The 20400-nt window shown below is 45.3% G+C and overlaps 1 protein-coding gene across 2 annotated transcripts in view; it reads left to right on the forward strand.

Moving 5' to 3' along the window:
- Positions 1–20400, forward strand: part of LOC144762012 (sterile alpha motif domain-containing protein 12-like) — a 101317-nt gene that overhangs the window by 23876 nt on the left and 57041 nt on the right. Inside the window, exon 2 of one of the 2 annotated variants that reach the window (XM_078647175.1) lies at positions 6876–7046. In XM_078647175.1, the coding sequence (XP_078503301.1) occupies positions 7029–7046 (18 nt within the window). In that variant the 5' untranslated portion in view covers positions 6876–7028. The remainder of the gene's footprint in view (positions 1–6875; positions 7047–20400) is intronic. The other variant, XM_078647176.1, reaches the window with a different exon arrangement.

Raw genomic sequence — 20400 nt, forward strand, 5'->3', positions numbered from 1 at the left:
TCTGTTCAAAATCAAGCGGCGAGACTGGCCCTTGGGATTCCGAAATGGCAATCCGCCAAACCCCTTCTCTCTAAACTGCACTGGCTCCCTGTCATCTCGAGGGCAGCCTTTAAGATCGGCTGCCTCACATTTAAATCTTTATCTGGCTCCTGTCCCGTCTTTCTGAAATCCCTTATCAGGCCCTATTGTCCTTCACGGAACCTGAGATCTTCCCACCTTCACTTCCTACTCATCCCCCCCATTAAACTTTGCAGATCTGGAGGCCGGCTATTCGCATTCCTGGCCCCTAAACTTTGGAACTCCTTTCCCCTCTTTCTCAAAACCTCTAACTCTCTCATTCTTTTCCGTAAATCCCTAAAAACATGGCTCTTCCCTCAATCCGGCTAAATCCCTCTGGTCCTTCAGCATTCAACCAGCGCCAGGAAACCCACAGTGTCAGTGCGCTTTACAAGCTCCCCTTACAATACAATACAATGTGACTCATTGTCACAGGGGCCCTCATCTGTTGGGACACAACACATCAATGGCATACATTCTCAGCCGTCAACCTGAACCAGGAATGAAACCAATTCTGTCAAAACAACCTGACCCTACCGTTTCTCCCTATGTGTGGGGGACCATGAAAATGTCTAGCCATCGGGGACAACAGGCTATCAAGCAACACTAGTCTTGCATCTGTTGACACCCAAATCTCATCCTCATTCTCAACACAGCCTGCACTGATCCAGCCCTGCTGCCCAGTCTCTGGCACCTCCTCTTGCAACCTTTTGACCTCCTCCTAAGTATCAACTAGAGACAACAGAAAAATAAATGTGTTCTCATTTGCAGATTCACTTGCATATTCTCCGTTAAATGGACAGGACCCTTGAGCAGAGTACAAGGGGACTTCGTTGGCATACCGGTTACCAGCTGTCACATAATCATTTCCACTCCAATGCACTGCACATTTAACCACTATGACTTCTTGAGGCATCCGTTAAACCTCACACAATCTCATAACATATTCCCCGCTTATTATTGAGGAACCTGAATATGTCAGAAATCCCCTTTGTGACCACAATTGTCCAAAGTCATGAGCGACACCAAAGCCATATTGTCTGTCTGTGCAAATAGTCACACTCAATTGGTCTGACACACTGAAAGCTCTTGTAAGCGTGACTAATTGAGCCACTTGTGCAGATGTACCTCCACGGAGCCATGAAGTTTCCACTACACCTTCAACAGTGCAGACCGCGTATGCATCTCTCAAGTTTCCTCATCTTCTCTCAGGCAAGACAAGAGCCGTCAAAAAACAATATATAATATGGCTTTTCAAGGGGTTCATCTTTATCAGGTCTTGGCTTGGTGCACGATGCTGTGACAGCCTAACAATCATGTTCAACCACCCCATCAATCCCTTCATTTTCAGGCAAAAGTAAGACTGTAGCAGGATTCAGTGATGAGAATCTTTTTAAAATGATGTTTTCAGCAGCCAATATAACTTGCTCATACTCTGTTATGCGGCTATTTGTCAGATGGTGGATTCGGGTCAGTAGGATCTCCACTAAATGGGGGACCATCACTGTAGGAAGATGTCCCATAACTATACTCTTGCACCTCTGGATGCTAACACCAGCTGCTGTGACCAATTTAATACAACCAAGCAGTCCTACGGCAACAGGGTCAAGCATAACAGAGAAATATGCCACAGGTCTTCAAGCATTCCCATGCATTTGTATAAGCACTGACTGAGAGCACTGAGAGACTTATTTCTGAAAGTTCTGCAATTGTTATCCTGCTTGCAGGATTCTTGTGAATCTGACTAAACCAAAAGGTCATCAATATATTTCACAAGAACTGAATTGCAGGGCATGTTTAGGGACTCAAGATGTGTCTTTAGAATATGGCTGAAAATTGAAGGGTCCTCTGTATACCCCTGAGGAATTCAGCACCATCCCAAACTCTATTTTGGAACCTGAAGGAAAAGAGGAATTGGCTTTCCTCATGTAGTGGGATGGAGAAAACAACTTGTCACAAATCAACAACAGTAAACCACTCAGCCTCACATGGTCTCTGGAATAATATCACAGCTGGATTTGGGACCAGAGGACAACAGGGGACAAAAATATGATTAATTTTCCTCAGTTCCAGCACGTTCTGGTATTTACCGTTTGGTTTCTGCAGTCCCATAATGGGTGAATTACACAGACTCTCCATTATTTCTTTCAGAATGCCTTGTTGTATCATTGAGTCGAGCACTGGAGTGATTCCAGCTATAGTCTCGTGTGTGAGATGGTATTGGGGTGCCTTGGGGTACTCAATGTTTGGTTTAATAGTAATTCGGACAGGTTCTAAACCTTTATGGGACCAATGTCCTTACTCGAAGTCCCAGACTTCCTCAAATGACCCTAAAATGGGTTTGTGATGTGTTTATTGGCAACTCCCAGAACTTGGATCTGTTTTCCTGAGAGGGGTAGGTTTGGGAAGTGCGCTGTTCTAACAGTGGAACCTGTAGAACCAGTGTTGATAAATACAGGACTTGATGGCCATTCACCTCACCTTCTACGAATTGACGACTATAGTCTACCTCCAAGACTATGCCAAGTACGCAATCTTCCTCCCTCTTCAGACACCATCATTGCGTCTGATCAGAGCCATAGACCTCTGAAGATTCAAAAACAGGGAATTGTTGTAAAGTGGACTGGCTTGAAAATAGACTCTAATTGGCTCGTTGACCTTGGTTTGAGTTAAACCCATAGTTCCCCATGTTTTGTTGCAGCATTTGGGCTTAGGGGATCTACATGATTGGAGATGCCACTGATCAGGATTTTCCTTACATTTTGAAAATGTATTTGTAATGTGGCAAGATCACATCAACTACATTGTACATGTACATATCATCCTCCATGTACTCTTGTAGAGATACATTTGTGGCTCTATCTGGGGGAGCTGGAGGTGGCTTCTCCTTCTCTACTGCAGCATCTACTGTTTTCTTCTTCTTTTCTTGTTTCTTAACCCATTTACTCTTCCATGTATCTAAATTACTCCCCTTCTATATGTTGCCAATCAACTCTCTCACATGCAGTTTCAGTCCAGACGCCCTCCTATTTAAGATAGCCTCATTATCTAGCTGAGTTCAGAAACGTTTCTGCAAAGACTTAATTGGATTGAATTTTATGTCATATGCATCCGCTAATTCAGCTAACTTGTCATATGCTTCAGCTACAGAGAGAGAAATATTGTTATTCACATATTTGAGTCTGTTCTCCTAATATTTATCTATATGGATAAGGTCAAGATTCCCTGAAATTATTTGCAAGCTTGTGATGTCTAAGGGTTACTAATCTGATGTGGACATATGTTTGTTGCCTGCATTTACAGTGACACCACTATCAGGAGATCCATTAAAGAAACAAATCAATTCATCAACCTCAGTTAGATCCATCCCGTTCTGTGTGGCCGGGGTCGTGAATACTAACCACCCTCTTGACTTACTACTCTGCACATTTTGTGGTGCACCCCAAACAGTGGTTTGGCAATTCTGAGACATAGGGGTCAACTCAGCCACAGACTTTGCTCCTACCGCCCGTAAAGTTATGGGCAATGGAGCAGTAATCAATGGGGTAGATGTTGCTGGGTCTATTACAGATTTGCACAGGCAACATAGGTGTTGGTAGCCCCAAAACAGGTACCCTGGGCCCAATGGTAACCGGTATTGGCCCAGTAACAGCAGCCGAATCAGGCACCGTAGCCACTTGAAGATTTAGGAGGGTCCACCAGCCTGTGTCACATTAGGATCAACGGGCAATAGCAACTGTACCGCTACTATTGGCACCATGACCATTCGAAGGTGAGACAGCATTGTAAGGAGGAGGATAAGATGATAATAAGTCATCTAAAAAATCATTGTGGGAGTCACTGTCTGTACCAGGCTTGTCTGGTTTCTTTATGTATTTCTCTCCTCAGATTTACGGTTTCTTAGGTTTTTCATTTGTCCAAACGGAGTACATCCTGGCCCCTTTGATGCTGTTCTGTGTCCCATTTAACATCCATATAACTGCGAACAGTTTTCTTAGGTCTGTTCTGATACTTTTCTTAGTCTTTGGTATGAGCAGCATGCTCCCAAGCATTCAAAGCCTCGTAATAGGCAGGTCTAAGCGGAGGCTTCATATCATATAATTCATGCCTCATATGCTAAATTATTCTTAAATTCAATGTGCCATATCAAGGGAATTGTATTGGCCCTTCTTTCTCTGTGACCATAAGCGACTGGCTAAGCCAAATGCATGTGTGGAGCCACACATTTAAGGCCATGTAATGACCTTGCGTGCCTTGCAGTCGAGCTTTCTCGCCAGCTCGGACAGGAACTCTCATGTCGCCTCTCATCATAGCTCTGAAACATTTCATGTCTATAATAATTTCAACAATCATGGAACAACATTTTATTTTAAACAACCAGCAATCCTTGTCAAACCACAATTGAGTATTTTTTCAGCACCAGTGCCCAATTGCAGCATGGCATTTTCTGTCCTGACTTATCACAGCACAACACCTTATGACGTAACAACCAATGCCAGCACTGCACCTACACCAACCATCCAATACCAGTACGGCACTCTATGATGCATCTCTCGGTCCTTGCAGCAGTGCACCCTCCTTCACAACTTTTCTGTACACAGAACTTTCAAAGCAGAGTTTCACACCGTTTTTGTTTTAGACAGCATTTAATGTGCAAGTAAAATCTGCAAAGCTGCCTCGCCAATGCAGCTACTAGGCCAGGGCAGAGGCTCACAATGCATTTGTAAAACAACTTTGGGACCCAACTCTTTATGAAAGTATGTGAAACACCTGTTTTTTTTTAATGCTTTTATTGAAAAACGAGTACGGCTGGCTATATCAGAGTTATATTGCTGTTGAAGCACTCTTAACAGATATGCTCTGTTCTCAAGCGGCAGTCAAAATAAGCCTCTAAACTGCGGAATTAACTAAAATACTCCAGATCTGTCTCTTATTCAGAACTTTGCTACCCAGAGAAACTGCTGTAGTGTTGGTGTTGATTACCACATGCACTAGGAACAGAGACGTTTTAAGGCAGGGGTCTCCAACCAGTCGATTGCAAGCTACCGGTAGCTTGACGAACCCTCATGAGAAGCTGGTGCCTCGCATCTCAATTTTGTAGCCTGTTATTCTCATTTATTATTCTTGAGCCACCTGCACACTATCAGGCTTTCTGCGACCTGCTGCTCTGCCCTCGCCAACCTGCTGCTTGCTCTGGCACACGTCGCGCACACACAAGACCGTGGTGCCAGGCTGTGAAAGGCAGGTGGCGTGGAGATGCAGGTCAGCAACAGCGACTCATCTTTGGCCTGCCCCGCCTCAGCTAAACTCAGTTAGACCAATCTGAGCAGCTGGTTTTGGTGAGGGCAGGCAACAGCTATGAAAAAAGGCTTAAGAATAATACATGAGTTTAACAGGCTACAAAATAGAGATGCGAGGCGCGAGCTACTCATGGAGGTTCATAGAGCTACTGCTGGTTCGCGCTCGACTTGTTGGAGACCCCTGGCTAGCATGAAGCTTTCCACTCGGGGAAAACTCAGCAGAGAGATTTGTTCTCTTCAAAGCCAGGTTAAGGTCTAATTAACAATAATTAAAAGCACAATCAAAGGTCCCAGAACATCCATGTCTTGCCAATACCATGGTGACATTTGCTGGCAGTTGGTAAACCCCCTAAATTCCCATCCTCACACAATTAGGTACACATCTGCTTGTCCTTGAGAGTTGCATTTTCTTAGTACGCCGGGTACACAAGGCTCCTTTCACCATCATCCCTCCACGCCTGCTGCCAATTTTTCACTATCAGTCTAATACATAACAATATGTTTTCTCTGACTAATGAGGAACCTGCAGAGGAGAGAAAGATAGCATACAGACACACTTTAACCCCTTGCATACTGCCGCGATTCTGCGCCTGTGCGGCACTTTTAATGAGTGGGCGGGTTCATGACGGCCCCCAGCCGTCATCAGCACACGAGTGCCGTAGTGCATGACGGCTGGGGGCCGTCATCAGCATGCAAGGGGTTAAAGTGTGCAATTCACAACTAGAGCCTAACGTCAAGCTAAGTTAACTCAAGAATACAAATGAAGCACATTACAGTATTATTAATCATTAGCAATTGAATGATCATCATAAAGTGTAAATATATTCAGTAAATGTGACTCCATTAATTATTATTCAGTTCAGTACAACTACATATGAGCTCTTAACATGCTTAAAAGTGGTGGCCTACGACAATTTTCTGAAGGTGAAACACACAGGTTGATGAAGTTACACTCACATTGAATATATATATATATATAGCTTACATGTAAATGCACATAAAAGATGCATAGAAGGTGGAGCCTAAATTTACAATCGCCATGGGTTTCTGATGTAGGATGCATGTAGGTTCTACTCAATTATTTTGAAAAACTCAAGATTATTCGGGGTTTGATCATAAAATGATCTACCCAAACCACATTTTAAGTAAAAAATAAAAAAGACAGCCTTAGTAAACACATTTGTAACTTTTGTCGCAGAGGTGAAAGTTTGCGAGACAATTCTATCACGCACAGACACCAACAGGAGCCGGGTGAAGCCCACCTGTGTCAGGCCAATGCACCAACCACAAAAAACACTGCAGTCAGCACTTGCTAGACAGAACCAGCAAACACTGATGCTCTGTGCTCTGCAGTCTAATTAAGGGTAATTGCTAATGTAATAGACTGTCAGCTAAGCAGATCTTGGCTATTTTTGAGCAGCTTACACTCTGCAGGTGTTTAACTTCATTAAGTTGGAATATTGACTTCTATCCTGTTGGTGTAACTCATGGTGGTAAATGCAGTTATTTTCTTTCTAGTATAGGATTTTGTGGAGTCAGAGACACTTTGCGTCAGCCGCACTTGGCAGTGGTGACAAACGTACACATGTGTAAACCTTGTGCTACAATACCCAAACTCAAGGCAACACATGAAAGTCAAGAGGCTGTGAAACCTGCACTTGGTGCCTTGCGATGGAGCCCTCAGCCCAGGTGAGTCTGATGCTCCCTGTTTAGTTTGTTGATTTAGATGTTTTGTAGAGAGACCATATGCCTCTTTATGTCTATTTATGGCTACGTCACTGCATGTTTATCCCAGTAAGTTCTAGGCACCCCCAGCACTGAGCCCTTTTTTCATTTTGGGGCAGTGCACGATTGAGCCTTCACAAATGTGTTCCACAAACAATATCCAGGCCAAATTTACATTCTTTTCCCACCCACATGTTGGGGATTCTAGATGTACTCAGGATTTGTGGATTTTTCTAGATTACATTGAAATAAAAAACTAAATGGTGATTTTTTTGGGGTGGGGGGTCGGATAAATGGGAAACGCTATGTGCAGGAAAGTGTGTGTTTTTTTCTTAACACTGGCATCAACAAAAATTGACTGTGCTAGGATCTCCCATCTTGGTTCGTCCTCAGCTGGCCCAGGTACACCCTGGTCTTTAATTCTTCGTGCAGTGTTAAGGCACCATTGTCGTGTTTGTGGCTTTTTTCCCCCGTAAATTCATCCATGTTACATTTGATCTTTTTTGCCCTGATTTTCTTGAGAACGGGGAAAAGAAGGGTGGCTGCCTCGTAGCCCCTATCTCCGCGTGTGGTCTCACGCTCCTCCACTACGGACGTTTTTTAGACAAGTGCTGTGTGGTTAGTGTCCAAGGAAATTGAGCTTGTGGAGAAGCGATTATCCCTGACGGGGGGATGGCGCTAGCCTGTTCCTGAATGTCCCTTATGACGGTCTGGGTAATTCACTTCTCGTGCTGTTCCTAACCTAGAGGCAAAAAGTTTTTCTGAGGAAAACCTGTATGATGTCCCAGCTCATATCACACGGCTTGAGAGGGTGGGATCTCTACTGGATTTAACTGCTGAATCCATACACATGGTCTTTAGCCCTGAAAAAATGGAAGAAAGGGTGTCCTACTCCTAAGAGTGCAAGCCGCTACACCAATTAGGGTACACAATACCGATTGTTTAGAGAGATCCTTTTCCTTGGAGTGTATCCTGTCGGATGCCTTCGTTGAAGGGTCTCTCGGAGGTCTTCAACGGCACCATGGTCCCTATTCTGGTGAGGTTAATGCCTATTGAAACAACATTGACTCAGATGGCGGAGCTGATGAAACAGAGGTGGGAGGGCTAGTCTCGTGAGCCCAGCGTATCAAGTCCCAGTATACCCCATAAGTGTACCCTGGCCCGTCGTCAGCTGGACCAGGCGAGTGCAGCGCGGTTGGACCATCCTCTGGATACACGACAGCCAATCAGTGTGGTAAATCAAGACCCCTGTGACCCCGTTCCCCCTTCAGTTCCCCTGCCAGGTTCCTCCTCTCCTACTATGGCCTTCCACCCACACACCATAACAGGGACTGTAATTAACCTGCATCTGGTTGGCACCCCATATGTAGTGATCCTGGGGAACATGCCCCCTCTGATTAGCCCTCTCTCGTAGTCCTATGACAAACTCAAAAACAAGGTGATGCATTGGATAAATAGTCACTCTAACCTGGGAATACAGATATATGATTGTATCAATATGGTGAGAAGGGTGAGCTAGGTAGGGCAGGATGCAAAGGGGTGGGCTGGGGACTGTGTGGTAATCAATTTGAATAGACCCACTATTGCGGCCAGTGTCTTGCAGTAAGTTTTCCACAGGTCTTCCAATCCAACTAACGTTCACGCCCTCCCTCTCAGACTGTAAATATTTCTCAAGAACAGATGGAAACCGAGCCCCCTGGCGTTGGCCCATCAGAGCAGACACTCACCTGTCCCCTCTGCTTACCCAGTTTTAAGGACTGCAAACAGATTTGCCCCCTTAAGTAATCTGGACTCTTGTGACTCTTGTGATTGACTTTCCCAGCCTGCCTCTGCGCTGCCTGCAGTGTCCCCTCGGTCGCTGCATCTCCTCTGCATCTTGGCTAACAAACCTCACCCGCTCCCAGGGTTAACCTGGAACGGCGCGGGTTTGGCAGCCAAATTTAATGATCACATATAGGTGTCCTTTGTTAGGCAATATCATGTGATCTGCCTCCAGGAAACGTGGGAAGAGTAAAATCACTCCTTTTTGGAGGGGTGTAAAACCTTTTTGTAACTGCTCCTCCAGCCTCAGCGGTGAGGAAGGGCAAAGGTGGTTTGATTACCTTTGTTTCACTGGATTTGAGTGAGAGAATCAAGGACTTTGGTTGGGATTCACTGCTGTTACTAGGGTTGAAATTATTTGTCCAGGGTTTCATATCCTTTGCACTAATCAACTTTTATAATGCTAAACCCTGGGTGGCGGTTCCATCCACTTTTAGTATCTTAAGCTCTGCCATTGATACCCTGGCAGGGAGGAGGTATGGGCTGGATAAGGTAATCCTGATGGGGGACTATAATAGCCCCCTCTGTGTGAGCCCTTTCGTTCCTACTTATAGTTGGCCCAAGTGCTTGCTGGCAGAGGACTACATATGGTGCTTGCTAGAGAAGGTGCAGATTTAAACACCATCTTAAACACCCTCAACCTGCTTAAGTTCCATTAATCCTGTTGTCTTACCCACCTTTAGAGTCAGGGCTGTACTTCCATAATTGATTTCATATTTGGGTCAGCCTCCTTGTTAATTTTTATTGACAACTTCAGCTTTGTCCATAGCGCCTTCAGCGACCACAATCCACTTTCACTGGTATTTAGTGGGATAGGCAGTGGCCCCGGGAATCAACGCATGACTCAGGGTGTGCTGTCCCACAAAGATCAGGGGAGGCGTGTAAGATGGTCTCATATGGAGCCCATCCAGTTTAAAACTCGCTTTTTTCAGAGTGTGTAGACACCAGATCCTCACCTGTTTGGACTTAAGCTCCCGAATGGGTCAATTTTATCTGCCTTTGAAGGTTTTTCGCCACAGGTTTCTGCATTGTTGGTGGCTCCCCTGACGCAGGATAGGTCCCACGATCCTAAATAGTTCAATAACAATTGTACTGTGGCTTTATCAAGGCTGAAGGAAGCTTTTTAGAAGGTTCCAAGAGACAAGGACGCGGTTATTGCTTGCCGTGGGGGCTGCAAAATGGAGCTTACAAACGGCAAGGCCAGGTTAAGAGAGGAAGCCTGGGACAAGTAAGGCCATGCTTGTAAAGTTGGGGATAGCTCTCTGTTTTGCCGGGTAATAAACCACCTGGGTCTTGTGCGTGATAATGGTCCCACTTTATGCCATCGCATATCTAAGGGTCAGAGGGTGGAGCATTTTGAAGAGATATACAAGGGTGAATCAGAGGAAGAAAACACAGTTTTGAGTAGGTTATTCAGAGGAAGATCAAACCTTTTCTTAGTGCTTGAGGAGGTGAACAAGGGTATTTGGGTCCTATCATGTAATAAGGCCTCCGGGCCTGATGGGATCCCTCCTGATCTGTTATTGGACGAGATCGAGCTCTGGGATCCAGTCTTGACGATGGTTCTAAATGATGCTGTGAAATGGGTCCCCCGCCAACGTGGTCCACAGATATAATTGTCCTCGTTTTCAAGATGGGTTCAAGGATAACCCCGGCCCATCGCCCGGATTGATGCAGTGGTAAAGGTTATGGGCAGGGTGGTGCTTGATAGGCTTTTGAGGTGGGCTGATGAGCACAATATAATCTTGGATGTCCAATACGGTTTTAGGCAGAGTAGATTAACCATGGACCAATGCCTTATTTTTTATTTGATAATCAATTAATACATTATTGCTACGCCCAAATCCACCTTGACTTCATGGATTTACTGCTAGTTTGACAGGGTTAACTGAGGTAAATTGTGGTGCTTGCTTCTTGCTTTGGGGGTGGACCCCGATATTGTTCATTTGTTGAGTGAACGGCACGCCCATGAAACAGCATCAATTCGATATTTTCGTGGCTTGACCTGCTCTAGGCCCTTTGTTACTAGCAGAGGGATGCACCAGGGGTGTATGCATGCCCTCCTTCTGTGCACACTTTATGTTAACGGGCTGGAACAAGCCCTCCTGGTCATGGGCCTATGGTTGTTACTTGATAAGTTTGTTGATATTTTTTTAAAGAATGTATTTCGTTTCTCGAGTACATTACATAAACTTGTACCATGAACAAAGTCAAACAAAACAAAAAAAACCAAAGTAAGTTTGTTGTTTTTATGGCCAGCCTGGATCTCACGGTTAATTTAATCAAATCTTATTTTTTTGGGACCAAGAAGCAATAGATTGAAAACATTTATGGTGGGCTTACACACTTGGGCCAAAGACCCTGTTTTTCATATCTCGGTATCCCATTTGATTGCAATAGAAAGTGGAAGCCTCTGGTTGAAAACATAAAATGGAGCTCAGTAAAGCAAATGCCACAGTTTTAAGATTGCTGTTCGCCGGAAACCAGTCCCGGGATGCTTGTTTCTGGTCCAGGGAAGACATGGCTTAGCAGTTCAGGTTGTTCCCATGAGGCACAGGGTCAAGACTGATTTGCATATAGCTGTGTCTGAACTGGGGTGGCAGAGTGGGCTAAAGAACGATGATGGATTCAACCCAGATCTGTGACTGGGGGTGAGTGTCTGAAAAGTTTCAGCGCTCTGTCCATCACCTCCTTGTGTTTGCTTTTTTGCCCTAAGTTGACAGGGTATGCGCAGACGTGGGTCCCTTGCTCTTTGCCACTGGATTCAAGATAGCCTGGCTGATGAGGGCTTTTAGCCCGAAACCTGTTCCAGGATGCTTGTTTCTGGTCCAGGGAAGACATGGCATGGCAGATCGGGCTGGACTGTTCCTATGAGGCACAGGGTCAGACTGATTTGCATATAGCTGTATCTGAACTGGGGTGGCGAAGTGAGCTAAACGATGATGGATTCAACCCAGATCTGTGACTGGGGGTGAGTGTCTGTTCGCTGATGACGTCTGATAAGCCAGAAACCCGTTCCAGGATGCTTGTTTCCGGTTCAGGGAAGACCTGGCTTGGCAGTTCGGGCTGGACTGTACCCATGAGGCACATGGTCAGAATGATTTGCATATGGCCATGTATGAACTGGGGTGGTAGAGTGAGCTAAAAAATGATGATGGGTTAAACCCAGATCAGTTGACTGGGGGTGAGTGCTTGCAATGTACAACACTCCGTCCATCATCCCCCCCATATTCAGCCGCTTAATGCAGTTTTCCCCCCACAGCATGTTCACCAGTGCAGGAACATTCTGGAATTGAGGTGACCAATAAGTTCTATATTAGAATGTTTTCGAATTTTGTGATCTTCACGGGCAGGTGTTAGGTGAACAAGGAGTAGTAACGTTTGGGTTCGTAGTGTAATGAGGCTTGAATCTGAACTCTGGATAGAATCAGATACTGCACTGCCAGGAGCCAATCAGATGGTAGCATTTTGTTAGCATACAGCTGGATGATTTACAATAATGAGCTGATGCTGTCACAGAAAGTGATGCATACTGTTCTGCTCTTCGCATAATTCAGTCAGCCATGTCTCATTATTTTGTCATCTACTCCCACATAATTCCAGTGGTCGTGACTGTCGTATACTACTATTAGAGCCGCTGATGTCACATAACAAAAGTTATTAACAAGTTTGATACAGTACCACCAGATAGCCACATGATGGCAAAAGAGTACAGGGAAAGGGAAACAAGTAACAAAACACACAGTGAACATCATTAAAACATTAACTCTATGTTTATCGGTTACTTCTAACAGAGCTGCGGACCACATGTGAAAAAGGTGAGAGTGCAGTGACAGGGAAAGAATCCTGGCCTCGCAAATCACGTAATCTCCCTGTGCTTGAAACATTAAAAAACACATGTTAGTAGTCTGGTTCTACTAAAGCGCTCTAATCTTCATGGGCCAGGTTGGCACTATAACAACTGCCAAATAAGGTGCAATGATGTTATCTGGATCTGCAGTGGGCGACTTATCACCCGAAAGGGTATCTAGGCGGTGGAGCAGGTGGGTTGGGGGGAGGGGGTAAGAGGGTGGGTTGCAGTGGGAATTGATTTGGTCAGTTACCGGGCCAGCACAGCATTTTCCAATCCAGTTCCAAACTTTACAGCGCGACCACCATAGACTTCAATGGAGTGGTCCTGATGCTGCGGATGCAGGAGGTGAAGATGCTCAAGGATGGTCCGGGTGCTGTGCGGTCAACGGTGAGTGCCTTTGCGGTTATCCCTCGGTCTACAGATCAGGTGGGGCGACTTTGGCCACATAGGTTGGGGTCCCCCCAAGTCCTCTTTGAAACTGTAGAAGGCCAGTAGTGGCTGACTACTGGTCTTGTTCCATAGAAGTCCCAGCAATATCATTTGGTGGAGGTTGGTGTCCCACTTGGGCATTCTCCCTGTTGGATTTCGTCGCTGAAGCTGGGCTGGAATAGCTGAACGAACTTTTACAAACTTTTGAAAAGTTTACAAACTTTACAGTTGACAATGTTTGTTTACGATTGGATTAAGAATCAAGGTTTCGTTCAAAAACGGTATTTCTGGAATCCTCCAGTGGATCTTGCTTATCTTGGGCTCTAAATATTCAAAATATAATGTAATTTTATAAATTAGTGTTGTATTTCTTTCCTGCTGTGTGGCTTTCTTATTTCGTTGCTTGGCGCTGTTAAATGCTTTACACTAGTTCCTTTGTTCAAGCCAGGCTGCTTAAAGTCATGGCAACCCAGGTTGTGCAAACGTGCCTGACTGGACCAAAGGCCGTTTTAGCTAATGTATTCCATGATAAGGCCGCATAGCCATACCATATAAGACACCCAAATCCTCACAAATAGTGTACAACACACTACATAGGAAGAGGCAAAATGGTGGTGTCTGTTATTCAACAGTGAGGCTGGGGAACAGAAGAATCAACTTCCTGAAATCACCCAGCTTAAATTAGAAATCAAAATCAGTGGATATAAAGGGTAGGGCTGGAGGGATACAAGACTGGGACGAGGAAGCCTGGGACTTGGAGTAATGAGAATTACTGGTAATTAACCGGGTCATTACCTCCTCGTCCGTTTTCCTCAACCAGTCCTTACTCCATGAGTAAGTACCCAAGTAGAACCACTGATGTTGATACTGAGACAAAAATACAACAAAACATGATGAAACACTTGTGCTTTTATCGTAGATGAGATCAATGTTAAACTGAAGTATCGAAGGATAATACATGAATACCAAAATATGCAAATATCCCAACACCCTGCTAGAGGTCATAAAGTTCTATGAAGGCTTGGTGTGGCCAAAGTTGCAGCATAGCTTATGTCCTTAAGGCTGGCAGTCTTAAAGGCTTTGCAGGAGGTAAAAACAGCTCTAGTTGAGCTGCCTTGAATTGGAGCTGGAAGGGACTGCACTGCCAACTGATATGCAGTTGTAATGGTCTGCTTAATTCCCATGGATGAGGTGGAGGTAGAAGGCTTCAGACCTCTTCCCACTAAACTAAAAGTTATAAAAAGGGAATTGGTCTTGCGAAAAGAGGTAGTTCTGTCTAAGTAAATTGACAGAGCTCTAACAGAGCTCTATGAATGCCTAGTATGGGTAATTCAGATTCCTCTATTGGCTGAGAGTTAGCAAAAAGACTGGAGGATGTATGTCTTTTGAACAGTGAAAAACAGAAAGAATTTTAGGAAGAAATGATGGTCTGGGGCAAAGGATCACTTTATCTGGAAAAAGTTTCAGAAAGGGGGAGGGTGCTAACAGTGCCCCAATATCCATCCCCATTCCTCCTTCCTTAAGAGATGGCCACCAAAAATAAAACTTTGGCTGAAAGGAAATTGAAATGCTTACTAAGAAGAGGTTCAAAAGGGTCCTTTTGGAGAGCATCTAGGACTAAAGGAAGGTCCCAGTAAGGAACTGAAGAGTGAATCACTGGATAAAAGAAACTTCGTTAATAGTTGAGAAGCCAAGGGGGCAACAAGAAAAGATGTCAGAACCTTTGAGGGCTTGAATCACTGTCCACTAACTTCTTAAAGTTGAAACTGCTAAACCTAAAAGAAGCCATCTCTGAGGAAATCAAGGCTTTTATGAGGATGACACATATATATTTGGAATAGTTTCTGAAGGCGCACCAGGCCTCAAAATGTTTCCAATGCTTATTGCATGATTCGAGAGTGGGCAGTCTTTGGGACTTGAATAGTTTCTGCAACCTCTGCCAAACAACCCAGAGATATTAGGGTTAACCTTTCAAATGCCCGACCGCCCAGGTTGAGGTGTTTCAAAGAGGCTTGGGCCAGAGGAAGAGGCATAAGTGGCAGAGGGTTGATCAGAAATTGCCAGTTTGGAGACAGAGACATTTGTAGAAGAAGTGGCACCAGGGTCTCCTCGACCCCCCTGGAACCGCCAAGAGAACATCTGCATGATCGCCCTGGATCTTTCTCACTACCTGTGGAACCATTTGGAAGGGAGAAAAATGCACAAAGAAGACCCTGAGTCAAAGGAATCGAGAAGGCAATGGTTGCTGTGGTCCCCACTGATGGAACTGGGCTGCAAAAAGATGGAAGCAGAGGGTTCTCCTGAGTTGCAAAGAGATTCTAAGTCTGAACTCTGAACCTCTTGGGTATCTGAAGAAACAGACCGGGACAAAGACACAGCGTCACTAAGGAAGGGAAGCTTTGACATAGAGTCTGCAGGCCCATTCTCAATTCACTGAAGATACACGGCTTTGAGCGAAAGGAGATGATCCTCTGCCTGCAAGCCTATCTCCCGAGAAAGGAGAACCATCGACTGGTGGCCCAGTCTCTCTTGACGATTTACGTATGACCTCACTACACAATTGTCGGTTCAAATGCATACTGGCTGGTTCTGAATCAGGGGCAACAAATGCAGAATAGCCCTCTGAATGGCTGCTCATTTCTTCCAAATTGGAAGCTAGTAGAGACTCCTCATTGAACCATCTCCATTGGGCTTTATGTTCCCCCAACACAGCTCTAGAACCCCACTTGCATCTGTGGCCATAACCACCATAGGGGGAGGATGAAGACAAAACCCCGTTTCCAGGTTCAACTGGGTTAGCCACCTCTGGAGACCGTCTGCACCTGGTCCGTCTCTGGGTTGGAGAGTTCATCATTGCCAGAGGAGGGATCCCAGAACAAGAGGAGGAGACGGAAGAGAGGATACAAGTGGAGACGGGTCCATGGAAGAATGGGCAAGGGCAAGCCATTTGCCCTTGACTTCCAACCAAGTCCTTGCAGGTGCGTGGTTTTGCTGATCGAAGAATGAAAGATGGGAAAATGGTTTTGCTTCTTTCTCCTGGGTTAAAAATACTTGACCCAAGCCTGTTCAAAACACTGGGTCTATGAACCTTGGGATCTGGGACGGAGACAGCGAGGACTTTTTGGTGTTGATTCGAAAACGGTGCATCTGTAGGGTGCTGTCGGCCTGTGGGACATCTTGCTCTGCCTTTGAAAAAGAAGACGCAATTAGTCCGTTATCTGGGTCTGGCTTCATCCGAATAGCCAAAGTATGACAATACCTACCAAGGGTGCCAGGACTTTGGTAAAGACTTGGTAGAGACTTGTGAAGCCAATGCCGTACCAAAAGGTAACACTTTCAACTGGTAGTGAAGACCAGAAACCACAAACCGGAGAAACTTCTGGGAACTTGGATGTATGGGAGCAGCAAGATAAGCATCCACCAGGTCGAGTGAGTAAAGGAAGTGCCCTTTGCACATGAGAGGAAAACTGGCCTGGAGTGAGATCATCTTGAAATTCTTATGTGGAAATAGATGTTTACTGCCTTGAAGTCGAGTACACGGAGAAATTCTCCACTTCTGGACAAGGAATTGGATAGAGTAGAACCCCTCGTGCCTCTTGTATTGAGGTACTGGAATTATCGCAGCTTTGGCCGGTAGGAGTTGAATCCCCTGTATCAAGGCAGAGGCATTTGAAGAAAGAACTTTGGAGGCTGAGACGGGAAAGGAATCAGATATTCGGTCCACACTATTTCCAGAAACCAGGCACATGATAAGAAAACAAGGTGCATGTATTGTATTGTGTATTGTGACTTATATAGCGCACGTATCACCCGTAGGTATCAAGGCGCTTGCTTAGGGAAGCCGTCCTGGTATTCCCCTGTGAGATACTCCGGCAGGGTATCCACAAGGTGAAAGCCAGGCATCCCGCCGCGAGGGGCCGTAGTGGAGATTAAGCAAGCTATTGCCCAGAGTCGCAGAGTGTGACCCCGTGAGTCGAGTAGGCACCGGAGCGAGAATTGTCGAGTCCGTGGAATTTTTGAGCCCGAGACCCGCCGAGGCGGGGAATCGAACCCTGGTCCACGGCCGATCTCAGTTTCCGGGTCTGCAGCCTCTAACCACTGAGCCACGCTTCGCCGCACTTATGAGGATTGTTTCTCTCCAGCATACCATTCATGGGAAAATACTTTGTCTACGGCGCCATGAAGCGTCAAGTTTCTGGATCCAAAGTGTGGTACTGTGCCAGGAAATCGTCATCACTGGACGTGGAAGCAGGAGGAGCGAACCCCAGATTCTCCGCCTATTTTGAAGGACTTGAGTAAGATCATTTTCCTGGACAAATCTGACTCACTGGGTCAGGATCCACCATGTCAGTATCCATCTTTATCCTGCCGTCTTTGAAGTTAGGGGGTGGTGGACCTTCCCTCACTTTAAACGCTGCCTCCTCGGCGCGTTTGGTCATCTGCTGCATCAGCTCTACAAATGGACTGGCGCTTGAAGGACCTGCCCCTCCTTTCATTGTAAACGCTTCGCACTGAAAGTGGCAAGCAAGAATTCGTGGCTAAGAGAAACGCCTTGCGTTTCCTGTTATAACCCTTGCTGCCATGGAAACCATACCCGGGTTTGGTGAGAAGATGTGAGCCTGCCATCTTAGATCAGGAAAGGCAGCTCCCAAGCAAAAGACTGAAAATTTACTAACATATTTCTTGAGCCACATCAGGGTCCAACAAACTGACCTAATTAAAGGAACTAGAAATAGTGGAAGAACACGTGCTGCGACTGCCACGTGAGTCACGTTTATGCGAGCGAAATGGTCCCACTTGCCCTGCGCAACGGAAAGACTATAATTTAATACATAGAAAAGAAATAAATACAGTAAAAAATAATAAAAGATATAATGAAAACAGTCTCTGACGTGATAGCTGGGAAGTTTATTACATTATTTCTTCCTTTATTTTTTTTTTTATGTATTTATTTTTAGAGCGCATGAATCACCCCATAAGGGTATCTCCGCGCTTAGGTCACAGCAGCAAATTCAGGAGACATATTAGAACAGCGTGGTTTTCAATAGTTTCCTAAAGGCCAGGTAGTCTGTGCAGTGCCGTAGGTGAATGGGGAGATCGTTTCAAAGGCGAGGGCCGAGATGGTAAAAAGCCTTGCCTCCTTGACGAGATTTTCTAATGCGCGGAACAGAAATCAGGGCTTTGTCTCCCAAATGGAGGGGTCTGGGAGGCACATAGTTTATAAATTTCTTGTTGAGATAGCTAGGGCCTATACTGTATACAGCTTTATAGGCCATACAACTGATTTTAAAATGAATCTTTTTACGTATGGTTAACCAATGTAACTTCATAAGCAAAGGGAGGGAGGCTGTTCTAGGGGGGGCATCGGCCACCAGGCGAGCCGCAGTGTTTTGAACCGCCTGTAATCTGTTTAGGTCCCTTTCATTTGCTGAGATCAACAGCGCGTTACAGTAGTCTAAGCGACTTAAAATTAATGCCTGGATCAAAGTTTTCCTAGTAGACAGAGGTAGGAAAGGGAATACTCTTCTGAGCATGCTGAGATTGTGGAAGCAGGCTCCGATAGTAGCGGATACGTGGTCTTTCAAGGTGAGTTTTTGGTCCAAACGGACCCCAAGGTTTTTCACCACTGTTTTAGGGCAGGGGGTGGGGCCCAATTCCTCTGGCCGCCAAGTAGGAGACCATGCCAGGGTGGCATCGCCAAAAAGCATTATCTCGGACTTGGTGGCGTTTAATTGGAGAAAGTTATTTTTCATCCATTCTGCTACAGACTTCATTCCTTCATGGAAGATAGCCTGGCAGTTAGGGTTAGATTTATCAAGTGGAAAGAGTAACTGGGTATCGTCCGTGTAAGATATGGGGGTAAAACCCATTTTTCTCAATAGTTTCGCCAGGGGAGCAACGTAAACTTTGAACAAGGTAGGGCTCAAGCAGGAGCCCTGAGGTACTCCCTTGGTGACCTTAGAGGTTTTGAAGTGGTAGGAGCCCAGGTTCACTGTCTGAGTTCTGTCCGTTAGAAAGTTGGTTAGCCATTTCAGAGCTAGCCCTGTGACGCCTATGTCACTTAGTCCTCTGAGTAAGACATGATGGGATATAGTGTTGAATGCTGCGGAAAGGTCAAGCAGCACCAAAAGTACTGCCTGACCCTTATCCAACAGCATCCTAACATTGTCGGTGACTGCTACAAGGGATGGCTCAGTGCTGTAACTGGGACGAAATCCGGATTGTGAGGGATCCAGACTGTTGGAAGATTCAATGTAGTTTGAGAGATGAGTGTTGAAGTGTTTTTCTAGGATTTTGGTGTGTAGGGGAAGTAGTGAGATTGGACGATAGTTTGTTACGTCTTCTATAGCCTTCTGGGCGTTGAGAAGCCATCTTCGAGGTAGAAATTTGGTTGGGGTAGGTAACAATGTTTTGGGACACAGAACACAAACTCATGGAGTAAGGACTGGATGAGGAAGGTGGACGAGGAGGTAATGAGCCACATATTACTTTGTGTGAGCAGAGGCAGTCACTTGACTGTGACATCCAAGCTATGGAAACAGAACCCTGTGAGCTATGGGAAAAAGTTCTCCTTATGACTTTGGTGAAGCTCTATGAACCAACAGCGATGAAAGAATGAGACTGTGGTAAGGATCGGTGTCTCAGGACCAGAGTAGGACCTCTTGTTTTGCGGTAAAAGAGACAGGTAGAAGCCACAGCCTGATGCAAGTCGTGGCTTGGCTCACCCTTGGTAGCTTAGCTCAAGCAAGAGGCCTGTCCACACAGAAAAGCATGTCATACAATGTTTAACGACACCTAAAACAATAAAACAGTTAAAAACAAAGAGATTACAATTTTCAATCTTAACCAAAGTTAAAAAGAACAAAAAAGAAGAAAGGTAATGGTTAAAATGATACAAATGTATCACGGCAAACAACTTATCTTCACATTTCTGGAGGGCGATAATCTTCAACACTGTAGCCTAGAACTTTGCTCCAAATATTTCTTGCCATGAACAACGACAAAGCTGAAGTCACAGAGGTGGTGTCGCTTTTGGGTACGCTCAGCACTTTATCCTTGCCCTCAAAGGATACATCCCTCAGAAAGAGCTCTGTAGCTGTCCTTCCTCGGTGTGTAAACTACTTCTAGTAAACATTCCTTACCCCAGTCCATGGTAATAAGCTGCAGGGACTCACCTCACAACTCCAACTCCACAGAGAAGGTCCAGCTGCTTCC

Source organism: Lissotriton helveticus, chromosome 6 (genome assembly GCF_964261635.1).
Source record: "Lissotriton helveticus chromosome 6, aLisHel1.1, whole genome shotgun sequence".
Classification (NCBI taxonomy): Eukaryota; Metazoa; Chordata; class Amphibia; order Caudata; family Salamandridae; genus Lissotriton; species Lissotriton helveticus.